Here is a 25,160-nt window from a genome sequence, read left to right on the forward strand (position 1 = left end):
GTCTGAAGAGGTGGGTGTGCCCGCTTTTGGTCGACGGCACTGCCACTGGGTCCCTCATAGTACAATAAAGTGTCTCTGGCGGTGGTGGTGCGCACCCAACGTCAGACACACTGTTGTAACATGAGGGGCCCTGGGCCTGTACCGCCGGCCACAAGAGATTTCCCCCCCAGCACAAACATTGCTCTACCACTTGTACAATTATCTCTCACAGTTCCACCAATGTTTAGTCTATGCGCTGACATCATTCAATACCTGGCACTGACAATACCATTGTGTTGACATGTATGATGGTACTTAACATAGTCAGGGGCAGTGTCCTATATTTACACCAGTATATAGTTAGCGCCAAATTACTAGGTCTAAAACTCAGTAGAGGAGCCCACCCCTGTACCTAAGTATTCCACCCTTTTGTGTTTTGGTTTTGTTGTAATGCGAGACATTAACATCTATTTATTTTTTTGGAGTACTAACTGGCAGACACTCATTACAATCGGCCTCCGCTGACAACACCAATGCTGCCTGTGTACCCCTGCAAGAGAATTGCAAGTGCCTACAGCCAAATTTTGTTATGTTAGGCCTACTACGCCTGTCTGCGGTTCCTCCTTCCACTAGTCCTCCAGTGACCTGTCTACTGCTGCCCGTGTACCCCTGGAACCAATTTTAAAGTGCCTACAGCCAAATTTTGTTATGTTAGGCCTACTACGCCTGTCTGCGGTCCCTCCTTCCACTAGTCCTCCACTGACCTGACCACTGCTGCCCGTGTACGCCTGGAACCAATTTTAAAGTGCCTACAGCCAAATTTTGTTATGTTAGGCCTACTACGCCTGTCTGCGGTTCCTCCTTCCACTAGTCCTCCAGTACCCCTGGAACCAATTTTAAAGTGCCTACAGTCAAATTTTGTTATGTTAGGCCTACTACGCCTGTCTGCGGTCCCTCCTTCCACTAGTCCTCCAGTGACCTGTCTACTGCTGCCTGTATACCCCTGGAACCAATTTTAAAGTGCCTACAGCCAAATTTTGTTATGTTAGGCCTACTACACCTGTCTGCGGTCCCTCCTTCCACTAGTCCTCCAGTGACCTGTCTACTGCTGCCCGTGTACCCCTGGAACCAATTTTAAAGTGCCTACAGCCAAATTTTGTTATGTTAGGCCTACTACGCCTGTCTGCGGTCCCTCCTTCCACTAGTCCTCCAGTGACCTGACCACTGCTGCCCGTGTACCCCTGGAACCAATTTTAAAGTGCCTACAGCCAAATTTTGTTATGTTAGGCCTACTACGCCTGTCTGCGGTCCCTCCTTCCACTAGTCCTCCAGTGACCTGTCTACTGCTGCCTGTGTACCCCTGGAACCTATTTTAAATTGCATAGAGCATCCTTTTTTTAATAGTAGGCATACAAACTCTGTCTGTGGTCCATAATTGAAATTGTCCTCCACTGAACAGACCAATGCTGCCTGTGTACCCCTGTAACCTTTTTTAAACTGCATTTAGCCAAATGTTGTGTTTAAGGCCTACTACCTGTGTCTGTCTGCGCCACTCAATACAGCTGTCCTCCTTTTAAAAAAGCTGAGCATCAATAGTCTGGTTTTCAGCCTATAGGAATTTGAAAACTGCATTGGGGCTACTACTACTACTTCGGTAGGGCCTACTAACGATGTCTGCCGCTCCAAGGTGGTCCCCAGGTTTCCTCTCCATAGCTTCGAGCTTCTAGCTCTCGTTTAGTAGTTGTTGAAAACAGCACTGCATTAGGCCTACAAGTTGGGTCTGGGTTGTAGAGATGGTGTCTTCCGCTCCAAGGTGTTCTCCAGGTTTCCTCTCCATTGCTTCAATCTTCAAGCACTCGTTTAGTAGTTGTTGAAAACAACACTGCATTAGGCCTACAAGTTGGGTCTGGGTTGTAGAGACGGTGTCTTCCACTCCAAGGTGTTCTCCAGGTTTCCTCTCCATTGCTTAAATCTTAAAGCTATTGTTTAGTAGTTGTTGAAAACAACACTGCATTCGGCCTACAAGTTGGGTCTGGGGTGTAGAGACGGTGTGTTACACTCCAAGGTGTTCCCCAGGTTGCCTCACCATTGCTACAATATTAAAGCTCTTGTTTAGTAGTTGTTGAAAACAACACTGCATTCGGCCTACAAGTTGGGTCTGGGGTGTAGAGACGGTGTGTTCCACTCCAAGGTGTTCCCCAGGTTGCCTCTCCATTGCTTCAATCTTCTGGCTCTCGTTTAGTTGCTGTTGAAAACAACACTGCATTCGGCCTACAAGTTGGGTCTGGGGTGTAGAGACGGTGTGTTCCACTCCAAGGTGTTCCCCAGGTTGCCTCTCCATTGCTTCGATGTTCTGGCTCTTCTTAAGTAGTTGTTGAAAACAACACTGCATTCGGCCTACAAGTTGGGTCAGGGGTGTAGAGACGGTGTATTCCACTCTAAGGTGTTCCCCAGGTTTCGTCTCCATTGCTTCGATCTTCTGGCTCTCGTTTAGTAGTTGTTGAAAACAACACTGCATTAGGCCTACTAGTTTGGTATGGGGTGTAGAGACGGTGTGTTCCACTCCAAGGTGTTCCCCAGGTTGCCTCTCCATTGCTTCAATCTTAAAGCTCTTGTTTAGTAGTTGTTGAAAACAACACTGCATTCGGCCTACAAGTTGGGTCTGGGTTGTAGAGACGGTGTCTTCCACTCCAAGGTGTTCTCCAGGTTTCCTCTCCATTGCTTCAATCTTCATGCTCGCCTTAAGTAGTTGTTGAAACAACACTGCATTCGGCCTACAAGTTGGGTCTAGGTCGTAGAGACGGTGTCTGCCGCTCCAAGGTGTTCTCCAGGTTGCCACATAATCGAAGCTGCATAGAGCCTATTTTGTAATTTTACGCCTACAAAGTCTTTCTGCGGTCCCTCCTTCCAATTGTTCTCCACTGAGCACAACAATGCAGAACGTGTACCCATGTAACCTTTTTTAAACCAGCGTCGAGCCAACTTTGTGGTTTAAGGCCTACTTGTAGTGTCTGGCTGCGCCACTCAATACAGCTGTCCTCTTTACAAAAAATGACCTACAATTATCTGGTTTTCAGCCTATTGGAATTTTAAAAATGCAGTGGTCCTACTAGTTGGGTTGGGGCCTTCTATCTGTGTCTGCCGCTCCTTGCTGTTCTCCTACAGTGAACAAAGCTGTGCCGCCTGTTTACTACTCTTGCCAATTTTGAACTGCATTTAGACTACTTACAGAATTGGGCCTACTCTCTGTCTCAGCCTCTCATTCCAGTTGTCCTCCACTGAACAAAACAATGCCCCCTGGTTAGTCCTGTTACCAATTTTGAACTGCATTTAGCCAACTTTATTCTTTGGGCCTATATCTGTGTTTCCTCCTCATCCTGCCCATTGCCCAGCCAGTGATAGATGAGTCTGCTGGTACATTGACCCATAACGCAACATTCCCCGTGCACGCTACACTGCAAGATTGTGACCCTGCTGAAAGTCAGGTCCCCCTTCCCGCATACCATACCACCTTACACGGGGACAAAGAGGAAGGTGCAGATGAAGGTGCAGGTTCCTTCATCAGGTGGGGGGAGGAATACTCGTTGGCGACGTCACTGGCACAGGGCCCCTCATAGTACGCAAAAGTGTTGCTGCCGGTGGGAGGCGCCCCCGCCGTGCAAACACACCGCTGTACTTTGAGGGGCCCTGTGCCAGTGCCAATGCCAACGAGGGGGCCCCCCCTGCTTGCTCAGGATCACAGCACTTGCAAAGTTGAAATACTTATCTCTCCCTGCTCCACTGCCGTGACGTGGTCCAGATTTCCTGGGCCCACTAATTACTTGAACCAGCCCTACCCCCCACAACTTTAGCCAAATGACAACCAATTTCAAATGCCTTACAATTATTATAAGCTAAATTAAGATTGACAAGCTTCAGTAACAAGAATGGATGTTTTTGCCATTAAAATGGGCTCTTTACATGTTTTCCTGGCCTCTACTCACTGCCGACTATGCTCCCCCATTGACTTGCATTGGGTTTCGTGTTTCGGTCGATCCCCGACTTTTCGCGATAATCGGCCGATTCCACTCGACTCAACTTTTGAGATAGTCGGGTTTCGCGAAACTCGACTCGACTCTAAAAAGGTCAAGGTCGCTCAACCCTAATTAGAACCACATGTGTCTCACATGTATTTGTACTAGAATAATAAGAATAATTTTGAATTTTTATAAAGGCTCATTGGAAATAAAGGAACTCACAGTTTGTTGAGCAATTTCTCCTGATTGTGCGAATACCTTACATGTAATCGAGAATTTCTTTTGAAGCAGAGTGCCAAGCTCAGAAGAGACAGATGACCATTATATAGTTCAGATATTGTGGTTATGGTTTGTGGGTGCAATGACCCACTGGAAGAGCCCCTTTGGTGCCAGAACAGCAGAACTCCCCCACAAGTGACCCCATTTTATAAACGACACCACTCTATTAATTCATTTATGGGTGCAAAGTTAATATTGCAACCATGGGTGTGCTACAGAACTTTATACCATCGGGCAGTAAAGAAAATAACATTTTTACCACAAAAATTTAGTTTTAGCCACAGATTTTACATTTTCACAAGGGGTTGTGGGCAAAAATGGCACTATAATTTCTGCTGAACATAGCAATACCCCATATGTACAGTACTTTTTAGCCACATGGCGAGACTCGGGATAGATGGACAACTATTTGACTCTTGGAAAACAATTATTGTAGAATAGTTTGTGTACTCCATATACAGAGCCCCTAAGTATCAGAAGAACAAAATAAACCCCTCAAGTGACCCAATTTTGGAAATTATACCCCTGCCAACTATGTGGAAGCAAAATGTGGTTTAGGCACACTGTGGGGCTTAGAAGGGAGTGGGGCATTTGAATTTGAGAAAGCAGAATTCGCTGGATTTTTTTGAGGGGTGAGAGGGGAGATTTTACATAACATTTTGTATCACATTTATCTGGCAATCTACGCTGAGCACTTACATCTGGTTTTTCATCTAAATCTCCGAATGACATGATTTATATGAAACCTCTGAGGTATCCATTTACTATAAAGAGACATCAGAGTTACTCTGGATTCTGTCTGGCTTCTGGTCAGTGGTGAGTGGTGTCCTTCATTTAAGAAGTGCACAAAACTGTGGTGGACCACGATTTTTATGCATGCGTAAAAAGATGGACATCACCGGATCATAGGCCAGACAGCATCCACAGTGCTTCCATCTGCCTTATATAGGGAATGTTCCACCAGGGGTTCTGTCTGAATCACGTATATCTGAATTATATGGAGGTTTTCGTGCCAGCGCTCAGCACAGAGGGCAGGATAAATATGAGCCAAGCGTTACTGCAATCTTTGGAACTCAGAATGAACAAATCAACAGCAGAATTATTTTTATTTATTTTTTACACCATTCTTCATGCAGTATAAGTGATTAGACAACTTTATACTTCAGGTCTAGACACCAGAATTATATAGGTTTTTATGATTAGCTCTAATTGTATTTGGCTGCTGTCACAAACTAAGTTTTGCATAGCCAAATTTTGAGAGCTCCAATTTTTCCATATTTCAGCCAACAGAGTCAAGTGAGGGCTTGTTTTTTTCAGAATGAATTGACGTTTTTATTCGTACCATTTTGGGGCACATAACCTTTTTTGATCGCTTTCTATTTTTATTTTTAGGAGGCAGAATGAAAATAAAAACTAGCAAATCAGGAATTTTTTTTGTTTTTTTATTGCCATTTCTCTTGTGGTAACATTTTGTAACATTTTGCAGCTTTTATGTAATCATTTTTTTTTTTAGAAAAATGAATTATTTTTGTGTTGCTATATTCTGAGAGCTATAACTTTTTAATTTTTCCTCTGATGGAGCTGTATGGTGGCTTTTTTTAGCGGGAAGAGATGGCGTTTTCACCTAAGCCACTTTTATGCACATTCATACTTTTGATCGCGTTTTATTACACTTTTTTTTTGCAGTATGATGAAACAGCATTGTTTGCCACATTTTATTTTATTTTATTGTTTTACTGTATACACTGTAAGGATTTGCAAGTGTGACACTTTTATAGATTTGGGCATTCCACACAATACCAAGTATGTGTACTTTTTTATTTTATTTTTTTTCTGTTTATTAGTGTAATATAATATATAGATTTATTACCATATATACACCGTGTTCCAAATTATTATGCAAATTGGATTTATGTGTCATAAAGATTTAATTGTTTTGTTTTTCAAATAAACTCATGGATGGTATTGTGTCTCAGGGCTCAATGGATCACTGAAATCAATCTTAAACACATGTGATGATTAGTTTTCCAAGTTATTCTAATTAAAGGAAAACTACTTAAAATGATGTTCCACATTTATTAAGCAGGACACAGTTTTCAAGTAACATGGGAAAGAAAAAGGATCTCTCTGCTGCCGAAAAGCATCAAATAGTGCAATGCCTTGGTCAAAGGATGAAAACATTAGATAATTCACGAAAACTTAAGAGTGATCATCATACTGTGAAAAGACTTGTGACTGAAACAGATCACAGACAGAGCACAGACAGAATTCATGCAGACAAAGGCATAATGAGGAAGGTTTCTGCCAGACAAATTCATTGGATTAAGAGAGCAGCTGCCAAAATGCCATTACAAAGCAGCAAACAGTTATTTGAAGCTGCTGGTGCCTCTGGAGTCCCTCGAACCTCAAGGTGTGGGATCCTTCAAAGGCTTGATGTGGTGCATAAACCTACTATTCAGCCACCCCTAAACAGTGTTCACAAGCAGAAATGGTTGCAGTAGGCCCAGACATACATGAAGACTAATTTTCAAACAGTCTTGTTTACTGATGAGTGTCGATCAACCCTGGATGGTCCAGATGGATGGAGTAGTGGATGGTTGATGGATGGCCACCATGTCCCAACAAGGCTGCGATGTCAGCAAGGAGGTGGAGGAATCATGTTTTGGGCTGGAATCATGGGGAAACAGCTGGCAGGGCCCTTTAAGGTTTCTGAAGGTGTGAAAATGACCTCTGCAAAGTATATAGTGTTTCTGACTGACAACTTTCTTCCATGGTATAAAAAGCAGAAGCATACCTTCTGGAGCTAAATCATCTTAATGTCTGACAATGCACCATCTCATGCTGTAAAGAATACCTCTGAGTCTTTTGCTGCTATCAGCATAAAAGGAGATAAACTCATGGTGTGGCCACCATCTTCCCCTGACCTCAACCCTATAGAGAACCTTTGGAGTATCATCAAGAAAAGGATCTATGAGGGTGGAGGCAGTTCACATCAAAACAGCAGCTCTGGGAGGCTATTCTGACTTCATGCAAAGAAATACAAGCAGAAACTATCCAAAAACTCGCAAGTTCAATGGATGCAAGAATTGTGAAAGTGATATCAAAGAAGGGTTCCTATGTTAACATGTAACTTGGCCTGTTAGGATGTTTTGGAGTTAAATCGCATTTTTGTTCAGTGAATGCGACCTCCTAATGCTGCAAATTCCACAAATGAGCATTTTCAGTTCTTTAAAATGTATCAAATGTTCAGAAATTCTACTGTGCCTAATAATTTGGAACAGTGCATTGTGAGTTTTTATTCATTTTGGAGATTATACTGTTCTCATTGGAAGGTTTTTTCAATAAAATTCGATGTATACTCTAACGGGTGATGACTTTTATTAGACTGACTGTCATTTGCACCGACCATTTAGGAAAATCCGAGAAAAATATCATTTGCATAATAACTTGGAACATGGTGTATTGACACTGGTCAGAATCGCAAAATTTGGCCTTGTCACGAAGGAGAATAAAGGCTTGATGAATGAAGGTGTTAAGAATAGTGTTGAGCCACCCCTCTAGTGTTCTAGTTCGGTTCGTCAAATTGGGGCGTGTTCAACGAATGTTCGTCGATTGTTCGACGAACACCGTCGAACCCCTTTGAAACCAATGGCAGGCAAACACAAACACATACAAACACATAGAAAACACATAGAAAACACCTTAAAAGGTGTCCAAAAGCTGACAAACTGCTCAGAAGACACATCAAACACATGGAAAAGTCACAACTACATATAGTCATGAGAAAAGGAAAGAGGTGGAGGAGTAAAAGGAGAAGGACACACAGATATAGGCATGTCATGCCCTTCTAAAATCAAGAAAGGCTGGAGTAAAAATCTAACATCACCCTACCAACACCCAGACTGTTATGACCTGGTGGTTAGGAGCACCAGGAATGACCTGATAGTTAAACCTCAAACAGGACAAGCTCTGGAATGTGGGAGCTCTGCTGACCGCAATCCCTAATCCTATCACACACACTAGAAATAGCCGTGGAGCGCTCCTGACGCTCCCTAGGCGCCTCGTCACAGCCTAAGGACTAGCTAGCCCTAGAGAAATTCCCCAAAGGAAAAGGCAGCCCCCCACATATATTAACTGTGAGTTAAGATGAAAGTCACAAACACAGAAATGAAACAGGTTGTAGCACAGGGAGGCCAGACTAACTAAATAGACAGAGGATAGGAAAGGTATCTTTGCGGTCAGCACAAAAACTACAAAAAGACCACGCAGAGTGTGCCAAAAGACCCCCGCACCGACTCACGGTGCGGAGGCGCCACCCTGCATCCCAGAGCTTCCAGCTAGCAAGACAAAATAATGAAAGCAAGCTGGACTAGAAAACCATGAACAGAAAATAACAAACAGGGACTTAGCTTCTTGCAGGAAGAGACAGGTCTCAGAAAGATCCAAGAGCGAACTAAAGCAATGCAGAAACATTGACAGCTGGCATGGAGTAACGATCTAAGTGGAGTTAAATAGAGCAGCAAACCAAAGGATAAACCCCGTCACCTGTGTAAGGAACCTCAGAAGCAGCAGCTCCACTCACAGCCACCAGAGGGAGCCCACGGACAGAACTCACCGAAGTACCATTCACGACCACAGGAGGGAGCTCGACAACAGAATTCACAACACCAGACGTCGTGACTCGTGACAACAAAAATTAACAAAGAAATATCTTTAGGTAGAATGGCGGTGGGTCCATTCAGAACATGTTCCTTAGAAGACGTAGTAGTATCCCCTTTGGGAGCTTGTTGTGAATTCTGTTTTCGGGCTCCCTCCTGTGGTCATGAATGGTACTTCAGCTGGTTCTGTTCATCGACTTTCTCTGAAGCCTGTGGGTGTTTCTGAGTGTCCTTCTACAGGTGACGAGGCTAATTCGTTAGTGGGCTGATCTATTTAACTCCACTTGGATCCTTGTCCGATGCCAGCTGTCAATGTTGTAGCATTGGTCTAGTTCGCTCCTGGATCTTCCTGGTTACCTGTTTCCTCCAGCAGAAGCTAAGTTTTGCTTTGCTTTTTTCTTGTTTGCTATTTTTTCTGTCCAGCATGCTTATGTGAATATTGCCTTGCTTGCTGGAAGCTCTGGGACTCAGAGGGGCGCCTCCGCTCCGTTAGTCGGTGTGGAAGGTATTTTTCCCTGCACTCTCTGTGTGGCTTTTGTATGGTTTTTTGCTGACTGCAAAGTGACCTTTCTTATCTTCTGTCTGTTTAGTAAGTCGGGCCTCTCTTTGCTAAATCTATTTCATCTCTGTGTTTGTGATTTCATCTTACTCACAGTCAATATATGTGGGGGGCTGCCTTTTCCTTTGGGGAATATTCTCTGAGGCAAGATTGGCTTATTTTTCCTATCTCTAGGGCTAGCTAGTTCTGAGGCTGTGACGAGGCGCCTAGGTCATGATAGGAGCGCTCCACGGCTATTTCTAGTGTGCGTGATAGGATTAGGGATTGCGGTCAGCAGAGGTTCCACTTCCCAGAGCTTGTCCTGTATTAATGTGCTGTCAGGTCTTTTCTGGTGCTCTAACTACCAGGTCCACTATTTGTCCTAACCACCAGATCACAACAGTACAGCTGGCCAAAAGTATTGATGCATCTCAATAGAGGGATAAGTGAAGCTCTGAGACCATTTTTTTTTCTTTGCAGCGTGTTCTGTCTCATTTTTCCCCTTTACCTCTGGGTGGTTCAGAACACAGGTGTGGACATGGACATTCAAGGTCTGTCCTCTTGGATGAATAATCTCACTACAAGGGTACAAAACATCCAAGATTTTGTGGTTCAGAATCCGATGTCAGAGCCTAAGATTCCAATTCCTGATTTATTTTTTGGTGATAGATCTAAGTTTTTGAATTTCAAAAATAATTGTAAATTGTTTCTAGCTTTGAAACCTCGCTCCTCAGGTGATCCTGCTCAACAAGTAAGGATCATTATTTCTTTGTTACGTAGTGACCCTCAAGACTGGGCATTTTCCCTTGCGCCAGGAGATCCGGCATTGCGTGATGTGGATGCGTTTTTCCGGGCGCTCGGATTGCTTTATGACGAACCTAATTCAGTGGATCAGGCAGAGAGAATCTTGCTGGCTCTGTGTCAGGGTCAGGATGAAGCAGAGATATATTGTCAGAAGTTTAGAAAGTGGTCTGTGCTCACTCAGTGGAATGAATGTGCCCTGGCAGCAATCTTCAGAAAGGGTCTCTCTGAAGCCCTTAAAGATGTCATGGTGGGATTTCCTATGCCTGCTTGTCTGAATGAGTCTATGTCTTTGGCTATTCAGATCGATCGGCGCTTGCGTGAGCGTAAAACTGTGCACCATATGGCGGTACTATCTGAGCATGGGCCTGAGCCTATGCAGTGTGATAGGACTTTGACCAGAGCTGAACGGCAGGAACACAGACGTCGGAATGGGCTGTGTTTTTACTTTGGTGATTCCACTCATGCTATCTCCGATTGTCCTAAGCGCACTAAGCGGTTCGCTAGGTCTGCCACCATTGGTATGGTACAGTCAAAATTTCTATTGTCCGTTACTCTGATTTGTTCTTTGTCTTCCTACTCTGTTATGGCATTTGTGGATTCAGGCGCTGCCCTGAATTTGATGGACTTGGAGTATGCTAGGCGCTGTGGTTTTTTCTTGGAGCCCTTGCAGCATCCTATTCCATTGAGAGGAATTGATGCTACGCCTTTGGCCAAGAATAAGCCTCAGTACTGGACCCAATTGACCATGTGCATGGCTCCTGCACATCAGGAGGATATCCGTTTTTTGGTGTTACATAATCTGCATGATGTGGTCGTTTTAGGGTTACCATGGCTACAGGTCCATAATCCAGTATTGGACTGGAAATCTATGTCTGTGTCCAGCTGGGGGTTGCCAGGGGGTACATGGTGATGTTCCATTTTTGTCAATTTCGTCTTCTACTCCTTCTGAGGTTCCAGAGTTTTTGTCGGATTATCAGGATGTATTTGATGAGCCCAAAGCCAGTGCCCTACCTCCTCATAGGGATTGCGATTGTGCAATTAATTTGATTCCTGGTAGTAAGTTTCCTAAAGGCCGATAATTCAATTTATCTGTGCCAGAGCACGCCGCTATGCGGAGTTATATAAAGGAATCCTTGGAGAAAGGCCATTTTCGCCCGTCGTCATCACCGTTAGGAGCAGGGTTCTTTTTTGTGGCCAAGAAGGATGGTTCTTTGAGACCTTGTATTGATTACCGCCTTCTTAATAAAATTACTGTCAAATTTCAGTATCCTTTGCCGTTGCTGTCTGACTTGTTTGCTCGTATTATAGGGGCTAGTTGGTTTACCAAGATAGACCTTCGAGGGGCGTATAATCTTGTGCGTATTAAACGGGGCGATGAATGGAAAACAGCATTTAATACGCCCGAGGGCCATTTTGAGTACCTAATGATGCCATTCGGGCTTTCCAATGCTCCATCAGTATTTCAGTCCTTTATGCATGACATCTTCCGAGACTACCTGGATAAATTCCTGATTGTGTATTTGGATGATATTTTGGTCTTTTCGGATGATTGGGAGTCTCATGTGAAGCAGGTCAGAATGGTGTTCCAGGTCCTTCGTGCTAATTCCTTGTTTGTGAAGGGGTCAAAGTGTCTCTTTGGAGTTCAGAAGGTTTCATTTTTGGGGTTCATTTTTTCCCCTTCTACTGTCAAAATGGACCCTGTTAAAGTCCAGGCCATTCATGATTGGACTCAGCCGACATCTGTGAAGAGCCTGCAAAAGTTCCTGGGCTTTGCTAATTTTTATCGTCGCTTCATCGCTAATTTTTCTAGTGTTGCTAAACCATTGACTGATTTGACCAAGAAGGGCGCTGATGTGGTCAATTGGTCTTCTGCGGCCGTGGATGCTTTTCAGGAATTGAAGCGTCGTTTTTCTTCTGCCCCTGTGTTGTGCCAGCCAGATGTTTCGCTCCCATTTCAGGTTGAGGTTGATGCCTCTGAGATTGGAGCAGGGGCTGTTTTGTCGCAAAGAAGTTCTGATGGCTCGGGAATGAAGCCATGTGCTTTCTTTTCTAGAAAGTTTTCGCCTGCTGAGCGCAATTATGATGTTGGTAATCGTGAATTGTTGGCCATGAAGTGGGCATTCGAGGAGTGGCGTCATTGGCTGGAAGGAGCCAAGCATCGCGTGGTGGTCTTGACAGATCACAAAAATTTGACTTATCTTGAGTTTGCCAAACGGTTGAATCCGAGACAGGCTCGATGGGCGTTATTTTTCTCCCGTTTTGATTTTGTGGTTTCGTACCTTCCGGGCTCTAAGAATGTGAAGGCAGATGCCCTGTCAAGAAGTTTTGTGCCTGACTCTCCGGGTGTTTCTGAGCCGGCAGGTATTCTCAAAGAGGGGATAATTTTGTCTGCCATCTCCCCTGATTTGCGGCGGGTGCTGCAAAAATTTCAGGCTGATAGACCTGACCGTTGCCCAGCAGAGAAACTGTTTGTCCCTGATAAATGGACTAGCAGAGTTATCTCTGAGCTTCATTGTTCGGTGTTGGCTGGGCATCCTGGAATCTTTGGTACCAGAGATTTGGTGGCTAGATCCTTTTGGTGGCCTTTTTTGTCACGGGATGTGCGTTCTTTTGTGCAGTCCTGTGGGACTTGTGCTCGGGCTAAGCCCTGCTGTTCTTGTGCTAGTGGGTTGCTTTTGCCCTTGCCGGTCCCGAAGAGGCCCTGGACGCATATTTCTATGGATTTTATTTCGGATCTCCCCGTCTCTCAAAAGATGTCGGTCATTTGGGTGGTTTGTGATCGCTTTTCTAAGATGGTCCATTTGGTACCCTTGTCTAAATTGCCTTCCTCCTCTGATTTGGTGCCATTGTTTTTCCAGCATGTGGTTCATTTACATGGCATTCCGGAGAACATCGTTTCGGACAGAGGTTCTCAGTTTGTTTCGAGGTTTTGGCGATCCTTTTGTGCTAGGATGGGCATTGATCTGTCTTTTTCCTTGGCTTTCCATCCTCAGACAAATGGCCAAACTGAACGAACTAATCAGACGTTGGAAACATATCTGAGATGCTTTGTTTCTGCTGATCAGGATGATTGGGTGTCCTTTTTGCCGTTGGCTGAGTTTGCCCTTAATGATCGGGCCAGCTCGGCTACTTTGGTTTCGCCGTTTTTCTGCAATTCTGGTTTCCATCCTCGTTTCTCTTCAGGGCAGGTTGAGTCTTCTGACTGTCCTGGTGTAGATACTGTGGTGAATAGGTTGCAGCAGATTTGGACTCATGTGGTGGACAATTTGACATTGTCCCAGGAGAAGGCTCAACGTTTCGCTAACCGCCACCGCTGTGTGGGTCCCCGACTTCGTGTTGGGGATTTAGTTTGGTTGTCGTCTCGTTATGTTCCTATGAAGGTTTCCTCTCCTAAGTTTAAGCCTCGTTTCATTGGTCCGTATAAAATTTCTGAGGTTATCAATCCTGCGTCATTTCGTTTGGCCCTTCCAGATTCTTTTGCCATCCATAATGTGTTCCATAGGTCGTTGTTGCGGAGATATGTGGCGCCTGTGGTTCCATCCGTTGACCCTCCTGCTCCGGTGTTGGTTGAGGGGGAGTTGGAGTATGTGGTGGAGAAGATTTTGGATTCTCGTATTTCGAGACAGAAACTCCAGTACTTGGTCAAGTGGAAGGGTTATGCTCAGGAGGATAATTCCTGGGTTTTTGCCTCTGATGTTCATGCGGCTGATCTGGTTCGTGCCTTTCATTTGGCTCATCCTGGTCGGCCTGGGGGCTCTCGTGAGGGTTCGGTGACCCCTCCTCATGGGGGGGGTACTGTTGTGAATTCTGTTTTTGGGCTCCCTCCTGTGGTCATGAATGGTACTTCGGCTGGTTCTGTTCATGGACTTTCTCTGATGCCTGTGGGTGTTTCTGAGTTTCCTTCTACAGGTGACGAGGCTAATTCGTTAGTGGGCTGCTCTATTTAACTCCACTTGGATCCTTGTCCGATGCCAGCTGTCAATATTGTAGCATTGGTCTAGTTCGCTCCTGGATCTTCCTGGTTACCTGCTTCCTCCAGCAGAAGCTAAGTTTTGCTTTGCTTTTTTCTTGTTTGCTATTTTTTCTGTCCAGCATGCTTATGTGAATATTGCCTTGCTTGCTGGAAGCTCTGGGACGCAGAGGGGCGCCTCCGCTCCGTTAGTCGGTGTGGAAGGTATTTTTCCCTGCACTCTCTGTGTGGCTTTTGTAGGGTTTTTTGCTGACTGCAAAGTGACCTTTCCTATCTTCTGTCTGTTTAGTAAGTCGGGCCTCTCTTTGCTAAATCTATTTCATCTCTGTGTTTGTGATTTCATCTTACTCACAGTCAATATATGTGGGGGGCTGCCTTTTCCTTTGGGGAATTTTCTCTGAGGCAAGATAGGCTTATTTTTCCTATCTCTAGGGCTAGCTAGTTCTGAGGCTGTGACGAGGCGCCTAGGTCATGATAGGAGCGCTCCACGGCTATTTCTAGTGTGCGTGATAGGATTAGGGATTGCGGTCAGCAGAGGTTCCCCTTCCCAGAGCTTGTCCTGTATTAATGTGCTATCAGGTCTTTTCTGGTGCTCTAACTACCAGGTCCACTATTTCTCCTAACCACCAGATCACAACAGGAGCTGTGCCAAAAAGGAAACCAATACATTCAGACTAATCCCCCATTTGTCATGTCCAATGGGCAGGTCAGTAAATGACAACATCGACGTGGAACCAAGCACAGTACTATGTACTGTACTTCTTTGACGAGGCAATCATGCGGGTCAAGAAGTTGGGAATGGGCACTCAAATAGCCAAAACAGACATTGAGGAGGCGTTCCGGTTACTACCTGTGCCTCCGAATAATGTCCTCCCATTGGGCTGCTTCTGTGAAGGAGCATACTACATAGATCGCTGTTTGCCCATGGGGTGCTCCATATCCTGCTCACTATTTGAGGCGTTTAGTTGCTTCCTCGAATGGGTCGTCATGGACGTTTCTAAGGGGCACATATTATCCATTACCTCGATGGCTTCTTATGCCTGGGCCCAAAAGATTTGCCACAGTGTGAATACATGCGATAGTCCACCTGTGAGAAGAAGAGAGCTGGAGGGAGAGTGGACACCCCAGAGCCGAGGGGTTAGATTGAGAAAGGAAGATGGCGGTGTAGCTTGCTTCATGGGTGGTGTACTCTGCTGAGTAGCACAAAATGCTACTAGGCCCAAAAGGATTTCCTGGGTTAGATGCAGTAAAAATTTAGATACACAGGCGGTGTAGCTATCTTCACAGGCGGGCTACTCCGCTGACGTGCAGACACTGCTCCTAGGCCAAAAACAATTTACTGGGTTAGAAGCAGTAAAAATTTAGATACACAGGCGATGTAGTTAGCTTCACAGGTGAGCTACTCCGCTGATGTGCAGACACTGCTCCTAGGCCCAAAACAATTTACTGGGTTAGATGCAGTAAAAATTTAGATACACAGGCGGTGTAGCTAGCTTCACAGGCGGGCTACTCCGCTGACGTGCAGACACTGCTCCTAGGCCCAAAACAATTTACTGGGTTAGATACAGTAAACATTTAGATACACAGGCGGTGTAGCTAGCTTCACAGGCGGGCTACTCCGCTGATGTGCAGACACTGCTACTAAGCCCAAAAAGATTTACTGGGTTAGATGCAGTAAAAAAATTGATGCACAGGCGGTGTAGCTAGCTTCACAGGCGGGCCAAACCACTAACATGAAGACATTGCTACTAAGCCCAAAATGATTTCCTGGGTTAGATGCAGTAAAATTTTAGATACACAGGAGGTGTAGCTAGCTACACAGGTGGGCTACTCAGATGACTACCAGACAATGCTACTAGCCCAAAAGGATTGGCTGAGCTAGATTACACCAAATGCTGTGACAAACACTTGCACAGCACTGGCACAGACCTGCCTGGCAAAAAGTGCTAGGAGCTGCTGAAACCTACCCTGAAAATTGCTGATATTACAACTAGTCCCGACTCCCGACTCCCTAAGCCTATCTCTCATAAAATTCGCTCACAAAAAAAGACACTTTGACTGTATAGCGCCCACAGCAGCAGCGGTGCCGTCTAACACTAAGCTGCAGCAGTGAGGAAATGGTGGCGATGGGGAAAATGGCTGGTTCTTATAGGGCAAGGAGTGACATGTGACATACACAGCCAATGACACATGCCCTTGCTTGTGTGCATCACATGCACATTGCTGTGTGTGTGTGTGTGCACTGCTGATAGGCTGAGAGACTGCACCGCCCCACTGTAAATGCGGGAAAGAAAAAAAAATGGAGATCGGCATTATTTCAGCACAGCACAGTTTTAATGTGCAAATCAAGATAGGCTTTTGGTGAACGAACAGTTATCCAACAGAAACTCGAATAGTCGAATTTTAAGCAAATTGTTTGAGTTCGACTAACGACTCGAACACCGCCCAAAACAGCTCCAATTTGAAATTGGCGAACAATTCGACTCGAACACCGCTCATCTCTAGTTAAGAAAAAAAAGTAGCATGAAATTGAATATTAGTTATGGGTTACACTGAGATGTCAAATACTACAAGGTCTTATGGTCAGTGCTATATAATGAATCTACTCCATACATTTCTATAATGCGGCATTCTTTACATAATGGTTTATACTTTGCTTAATTTTTACAGAGCCTGATTCATTTGGAATTTAATAGAAAATGCTAATTTTTTTATAGAAGCATTATATCCAGATAATGCCATAGTACCTCATGCAGCAAAGCAAATTGTAGTTCCTTAGTACCAATGAAAAATTGTTGTTAGAAACTATGATATTTCATTTGCATAATATTTATCATGTTAAACAATATAATATCTACTATATAATTGTCTAAAGGTCACTTCCGTCTTTCTGTCTGTCTGTCACGGATATTCATTGGTCGCGGCCTCTGTCTCATGGAAATCCAAGTCGCTGATTGGTCGTGGCAAAACGCCCACGACCATTGCCACGACCAATCAGGGACGGGCACAGTCCGCTGGCAAAATGGCCGCTCCTTCCTCCCCGCAGTCAGTGCCCGCTCCATACTCCCCTCCAGTCAGCCCTCACACTGGGTTAATGCCAGCTTTAATGGACCACGGTGTAACGCACTCCATTAATGCAGCTATTAACCCTGTGTGACCAACTTTTTACTATTGATGCTGCATATGCAGCATCAATAGTAAAAATATCTAATGTTACAAATAATAATAATAAAAAAATGTTATTCTCACCCTCCGACGTCGCGCCCTGTTTTCGGCAGTGCAAGCGACAGTTTCTGGTGCCAATGATGCTATGCGAGAAGGACCTGCTATAACGTCACGGTCATGTGACCACGACGTCATCACAGGTCCTGCACTCATACCAACCCTGGAACCAGAAGCAGCCGCGTGCACCGCACACAGGCGCCAGGACTACAAGAGGCCCTCGGAAGGTGAGTATATGTTTATTTTTCATTTTAAGTCTTTATTAACCTGTTACATACGTGGCTGGGCAATATACTATGTGGCTGGGCAATATACTACATGACTGGCCAATATACTACGTGACTGGGCAGTATACTACGTGTCTTTGCTGTATACTACGTGGCTCTGTGCTGTATACTATGTCTCTGTGCAATATACTATGTGGCTGGGCAATATACTACGTGGCTGGGCAATATACTACGTGGCTGGGCAATATACTACGTGACTGGGCAATATACTATGTAACTGGGCAATATAGTACGTGACTGGGCAATATACTATGTAACTGGGCAATATAGTACGTGACTGGGCAATATACTATGTGGCTGGGCAATATACTACTTGGCTGGGCAATATACTACGTGGCTGGGCAATATACTACATGGGCTGTGCAATATACTACGTGACAGGGCAATATACTATGTGGCTGTGCAATATACTACATAGCTGGGCAATATACTATGTGGCTGGGCAATATACTACGTGGCTGGGCAATATACTACGTGACTGGGCAATATACTACGTGGCTGGGCAATATACTACATCACTGGCAATATACTACGTAGCTGGGCAATATAGTATGTGACTGGGCAATATGCTACGTTGCTGGGCAAAATACTACGTGGATGGGCAATATACTATGTGGTTGGGCAATATACTACGTGGCTGGGCAATATACTACATGGGCTGTGCAATATACTACGTGGCTGGGCAATATACTACATGGGCTGTGCAATATACTACGTGGCTGGGCAATATACTACGTGGTTGGGCAATATACTACATCACTGGGCAACATACTACGTGGCTGGGCAATATACTACGTGGACATGCATATTCTAGAATACCCGGTGCGTTAGAATCCGGCCACCATTTAGTTATCTAATAATCTATCTTAAATTTGCTTTAACAGTTTAATCAAGAAATTATTGCTATTCCACTAACGCAATTAAGCACAGTTTTTGCTTCGTACGATCTATAACCTTACACAATAAATATGTTGAAAAGTTTATATTTATTTTACTTGGACACAATGCAGACTGTCCAAGATGAAATTAAAGAGTTAAATTATACACAGACTACCACGCAAAACAGCAGGTGTCTAACACTGCTGGCCTTCTAGAAGAGTGTCTCTGGAGTTCCGAGGGCCCTCATTCCAGAAACATACCACAGTCCCTCGGCCAAGAGCTGCACTTCCAGGCATTCCTTCATAGCATACATGACAACGGATAAAGTATCATTTGTAGGGTTCGTCAAAAACTGGCAAGGATTTTCTAGCAGGATGACAAGGATGTTGAAATAGAGTTAAGCAGATTACAACTTATGATTAAATATCAAACCCTGTAATCACACTTTAATTGGAGCTATTAGATAAACCAGGACCTTGTTCACACAGCTTTTTTTTCTGACATCTCAAAATACATTATAATTTATAACAAAACAAGTGTTTTGTTTAAGGTGTGATTTGTGCAATATTTTTTGCCATTTTTATTCAATGTCATCGTGTACATATATTTTCCTGCATATTTAAAAGTCCTATAAAGAAGCCTTCAAACCTAGAACATATTAAATAGATCCCCCCCCCAAAAAAAAAAATGAAAAAAAATGTAAAACCGAACAAGCAAGAAATATGAGATTTCAGCTCTGAAGCCAACAATAAATGCACCTCTGGTCTATACAATGCACACTGTAATTAGTAATTAAATTGGCTTTCTACTACTATTAATAGGATAGGTAATTAACATGGTGGTGGTGCAACACACGATAACTCTACCAATCAGCATGCAGATATTAAACAGTGTATGGAGTTGAACATCTTCACTCCTTCAAACTTTAGTGGATACTCCTATTTACTACTGATCAGCTCCTTTTTATTTGAGCTGAAGATTGGGTGGGTCATCAATGTCAAAGTAGTGGAAAACCCCTTTAATGACCAGTTCAAGATAAATAATAACCCGCAGCTACTTAGACTAGCATATAAATGTTCACCTAACTTTCATTCCATCATAAATTTTGCATTCAGGCGAAGACAGGTCAGTGTTAGAAACCTTTATCAAAACAAGCTCACTAATTGATTCACTGATAACTCACTCTACCATGTACAGTGATAAATAGAGGCTGCCAAAGACAAATTGTTTCCATTTGTTTATGCAAGGCATCTACAAAAAAAACTAAGTCAAATACATAGAAAGGGAGTACATATTGAACTATGAAAACTTATATAATGATAATTATAATTAGCCACTCAAACAATAAATGAGCGCAATTTTATTAAACTACTGAACATACAGAAATATTGTCTTTAAAAACTTTAAACATTAAAAAATGTGGTCAGGATTACACGGAAAAATGTTATGAAAAATGTATCATAAATAATAAAAATCAATAGAGTAGGAGGACTTCTTAAAGAAAAATTAACAGGTCCGTGAGAGCCAGAATTCTTGCTGGTTGATAGGTGATAAAATACTTATTTCATGAACTAAATTGCAAATTAATTATTTAAAAATCATAAAATGTGATTTTAGGTTTTTCATTTTTAGGTTCTGTCTCTCACAGGTGTACCCATGATAAAAATAATAGACCTCTACATTCTTTATAGGTGGGGAAACTTGTAAAATTGGCAGTGAATAACCCTGAACTCTGATATATGTTTCGCCTTAAGCTTCCTCAAGGAGTTTTCTTTATGTTTCACCTTTACCTTTCCCAATGAGTCTTCTTTCTTCTGAATGATCCTCCCAACATGTATTCTTATGTTAATAATGTTAACGTCATATTTTTGTATGTTCAATAGTTTAATAAAATGGAAGTTGCTTTTACTATTTGAGTGGCTATTTATAATTTTGAAAGTATTCATTTTTTCTTATGAAACTCATTTACTAAAAATGCTTTTATGACTAAAAATGCATGTGATTAAAAAAAGACCCACTGACGAGGTCCATATCCTTTTTAGAAGCCATTGCAGGACCTTAGGCATCCATGGTTATGACCACTGATATAGTGCCAGTTAGTTAGCTAGTTGACGTAAGCATGGATACCTAAAGTCCTGGAATGTCTGCACATGAGGAAATAGAAATAGGGAATCATGGCGACACCTCTTTAAAATGTAATTACTGTCAAAATGAATACAACAACAATAGTGAAGCTCACTCTGCCAAACTGTATTTATATTTTTTATTATCGTTGTCATAAACATTCTTTGAAAGACCACAACAATTTTTGATCAGTTCATTAACATATTGTGTAAAATATTTTGTGACAAGTCTTAAAATATTGTATGAATAGAAGATTCTTACCTTTCCATACTTTTGTGCAAATGTCCCAGTTAGCAGCGAATGAAAAATGATTATTGTTTCATCCAGATCCCAAACGAAAACTCGCTAGAAATAAACATACCACAATACAGGTATATTAGATGTGAGAATATATAATGCATATGGTTATACATAACATATTACCTACAGGTGTCTGATTTGACAAATAACGCACCATCTTAAACGAGATAACCTTTTCTGACAAGTTAAGAGGATTAAGATATTTTCACATTTTAACAAGCCCTTGACTGATGTCATGTTAGGGGTTAAATTACTTATTTTTGTATATACAAATACAATATAAATTTTTGAAATACATAAAGTACATCTTTTATGTTTGACATAGGGTGATTTCAAGAGCTTGTGTCATATGACAGATCTTAAAATGTCAATGATGTTGAAAGGCAGGTGGAAATTATTACAACAGTGACCAATCCCATCAAATAATTGACTGTCAATTTCTGGTATGTCAAGATGGGACTGGGTAGCAGAGACCCCAGGGAACCGGATGAGCGCAGGAAAAAAATTTAGAAGAATTTGTTTGAGTGTTAAAACTTTTTTAAAAACAATCTGAGTCATTTTAAAGGGACTCTGTCACCTGAATTTGGAGCGAACAATCTTCAGCCATAGGGGCGGGGTTTTTGGGTGTTTGATTCACCCTTTCCTTACTCGCCGGCTGCATGCTGGCTGCAATATTGGATTGAAGTTTATTCTCTGTCCTCCGTAGTACATGCCTGCACAAGGCAATCTTGCCTTGCGCAGGCGTATACTATGGAGGACAGAGAATGGACTTCAATCCTATATTGCAGCCAGCATGCAGCCAGCAGGTAAGGAAAGGGTGAATCAAACACCCGAAAACCCCGCCCCTATGGCTGAAGATTGTTCCCTCCAAATTCAGGTGACAGAGTCCCTTTAAAACATTTATTCTCACAAGGATATCAAGAAAAAATGGACTGCTAAAGTTGTTGTGCAATTTCTCCCGAGAACACAGATTCACCATATGTGGGGGGAACCTACTGTTTGGACGCACCGCTGGGTTTGGATGGGAAGGAGTGACGTTTTGGATTGCGGACTTTGATGGAATAATCTGTAGGTGTCATGTTGCATTTGCAGAGACCCTGATGTGCCTAAACAGTGGAAACCCCCCCCCCATAAGTAACCTCATTTTGGAAACTATACCTCCCAAAGAATTTATTTAGATATGAGGTGAGCACCGTGAACCTCCAAGTGCATCACATAAAATTTTCACGTTGAGTCATGAAAATGAAAAAAACACACATTTTTTCCACAAAAATGATTGTTTAGCCCCATTTTTTAAATTTGTTTTCACAAGGTTAACAGGAGAAAATAGACAGAAAAAGTTGTTGTGCAGATTGCAGACTTTAATGGAATGGTCTGCGTGTGTCATGTCAAGTTTGAAGAGCCCCTGCTGTGCCTAAACTGTGGAAATCCCCCACCTGTGATCCCATTTTGGAAACTACACCTCTGAATGAATTTATCTAGAGTCATAGCTTTACAGTAATGATTACAATGCTTTTGGTTTTACTGGTGTATGAATTTATACTGTGGTGTTATGTGTAAGATTTGTGGGGTACATCAGATTATAAAAGTGTGCTGGGCCAACAGGGTACAAACTAACTTTATTAATTTGTGGACATGTGGTATACTTTGAAGCAATCCTTAATGCAATGGCCAGGTTTCTCAAGGCTGGTTTCATAATGGTAAGTTGTGTCCTTTTGAATTCCCGTCTTGGAGCATACTCTGCAACGTTTTTGTGATCGTCCTTGTCCTTGCCATTTGGGGAACCTAACCTGGAAAATGTTGACCTGGGACAATACGGGCACTATCATTTTCTGAAGTACTGGAAGTTTTCTCAGCATTTGCCCAATTAGCGGCTTAGGGAGGCCTTGCTGATTTTTTTGCACGGTGCCACATGCAACTATACCTCTGACAGAGATGGTCTTGAAGAGCGGGATGCTGGTGTAAAAGTTATCAATGTAGAGGTGATAACCCTTACCCAGCAGTGGGTGCAGCAATTCCCACACAATTTTCCCACTCCCCTCCAGGACCGAGGGGCATTCAGGGGGGTTAATCTGGGTGTCCTTACCCTTATAGACCCTAAATCTGTGGCTGTACCCTGAGGTACTCTCGCACAGTTTGTACAGTTTTATTTCATACCTGCCTTCTTACTGGGCAGGTATTGTTGAAATTGTTGAAATGAACCAGAGATTCATCTATAGCAATGTCCATCTGGGGTTTGTATGTCTCAGTAAATTTTCTGCTGAAGTGTTTAACCACGTGCCGAATTTTATATAGACTATCAAAGTTTGGATCGTCTCGGGGAAGACACTGCATATAGTCACTATAACGCAAATATTTTTGGATCACTTCAAATCCTTGTCCTGACCATGTGGAATATCGGTGCACTGTAAAGTATATCAGTACTCCAGTATTGCTCTGTTTTTCAGATTATGCCCATATGTAGCACAATTCCCCAAAATGTCATCATCTCTGCTACATTTACAGGGATCCATCTGGTGTATGATGTCGTGGGATTTGGGGTGAAAAATTGATGGGCATACGAGTTTATCTGGGCCACAATAATATTTACTATTTCCTCACGGAAAAAGAATTTGAAGAAGTCAATTTCAATGATGTCAAACTGGATTCCTGAGCTGCTGATGAAATCCGGAACAATGGGATGATAATTTTCACATGGGATCGATTGCTGCAGGAGTTGCCTTGGTCCTAGGGCATCTTGCTGGGGGTCCTTCCTCACAAAATGAGGAGGAGGAGGAATAGAGGAATGTGGGATCTTCATCACTGACTGAATCTGTGTCAGAGACAAGGAAGGCGTATGCCTCCTCTTGTAAATAATGTCTTTACGAATGTGCCATTTTTATTTTATTTTTCCAAACCCTGGGAATGAGTGTGTCTAAGTGGTGCTTTTACACGTGTAATGTGTGGGGCTTATGTATAAAGTACTATTTATTATAAAAAACAGAGAAAGAAAAAAGTAAAGAGAAAAAATGTAGAAGTAACAGAAGAAAAAACGAAAAGAAAAATCAGATGTAAAAAAATAAGTTTGTATAAAAAACCTGACGTTCACTGCACTAATGCACTTCCTATAAATTTACCCAACGCAAATAATTCTATTTGTTACAAAAACTGATGTTGCCAACAATGCAACATACGCTCTCCCAATGCACTCGCTAAAAATTTACTTGGCACAAACAATTCATTTTTTTTTTTTTACAAAAGAAAAACGGACCTCACCAACACTGTGACGTACGCTCCTTGGCAATAGCAGTTTTTTTTTATACCCAAAAAAGGACGCTACATCTAACACTACGCTGTAGGACTTTTTTTCTCAAAAACAAGATCGGTCATCACTAACACTGTGATGCAGGCTATACTAACACACAACCTCTTTACCTCAAACTACGCTGTATGATTTTTTTTTCTCTAAAACAAGATCGGTCATACCTAACACTGTTACACCTGCTACTTGTCAGCTGATGGGACCTGTAGTCCTATCAGCTGACACAATTGACCAGAGGTAAACGTTATACCTCCAATCACAGCTGAGTGCTCATGCTGTCTTTTGACAGCATGGGAACTGTGGCTCTCTGATGGACGGGGATGATTTCCCCGCCGATCAGAAGCACTACGCCAGTGTTTCCCACACTGTCACACAGCCTGGCAAACAATTGATTTTGTGCTGTGTATGTTCGGCTATATTTGACAATTCAATCGATGATTACATCTGTGAATATTGCATATTCGGCGATCATGAGCCGAACTGAATATTGAAATATTCGCTAATCTCCAAAGGTGATGACACTACAAAAAAAATGAAAAGTTTTAGATTTGTTGACAATTGATCTATTTATTCTCACGAGACTGCTACAAGCGTAGGACACCAGTATGGCTTGAATGAAAGCACCATAAAGAGGTCGATATTAGAAAAACGGTCTTCAAAAGCTACCTGCACGTAGCAAAGCAGGTTTCAACCAAATGAGACCTGTACAATGTTGAGATGGAATCCTCCCTTTCATTATGGATTGAAAAGGATATCAACTTGCAGGTCAATGTGATTCAGAAGAAGGCTTTAAATCTTTATAA

The 25,160-nt window shown here is 42.8% G+C and overlaps 1 protein-coding gene across 4 annotated transcripts in view; it reads right to left on the reverse strand.

Annotated features, from left to right (window-relative positions):
* The window catches only part of EYA4 (EYA transcriptional coactivator and phosphatase 4), a 588,086-nt gene that overhangs the window by 72,596 nt on the left and 490,330 nt on the right, over positions 1-25,160 (reverse strand). For all 4 annotated transcript variants that reach the window (XM_069726001.1, XM_069726000.1, XM_069725999.1 and 1 more), the window contains one exon: positions 21,018-21,101. In XM_069726001.1, the coding sequence (XP_069582102.1) occupies positions 21,018-21,101 (84 nt within the window). The remainder of the gene's footprint in view (positions 1-21,017; positions 21,102-25,160) is intronic.

The sequence above is a fragment of the Ranitomeya imitator genome, chromosome 5 (assembly GCF_032444005.1).
Source record: "Ranitomeya imitator isolate aRanImi1 chromosome 5, aRanImi1.pri, whole genome shotgun sequence".
Lineage (NCBI taxonomy): Eukaryota > Metazoa > Chordata > Amphibia > Anura > Dendrobatidae > Ranitomeya > Ranitomeya imitator.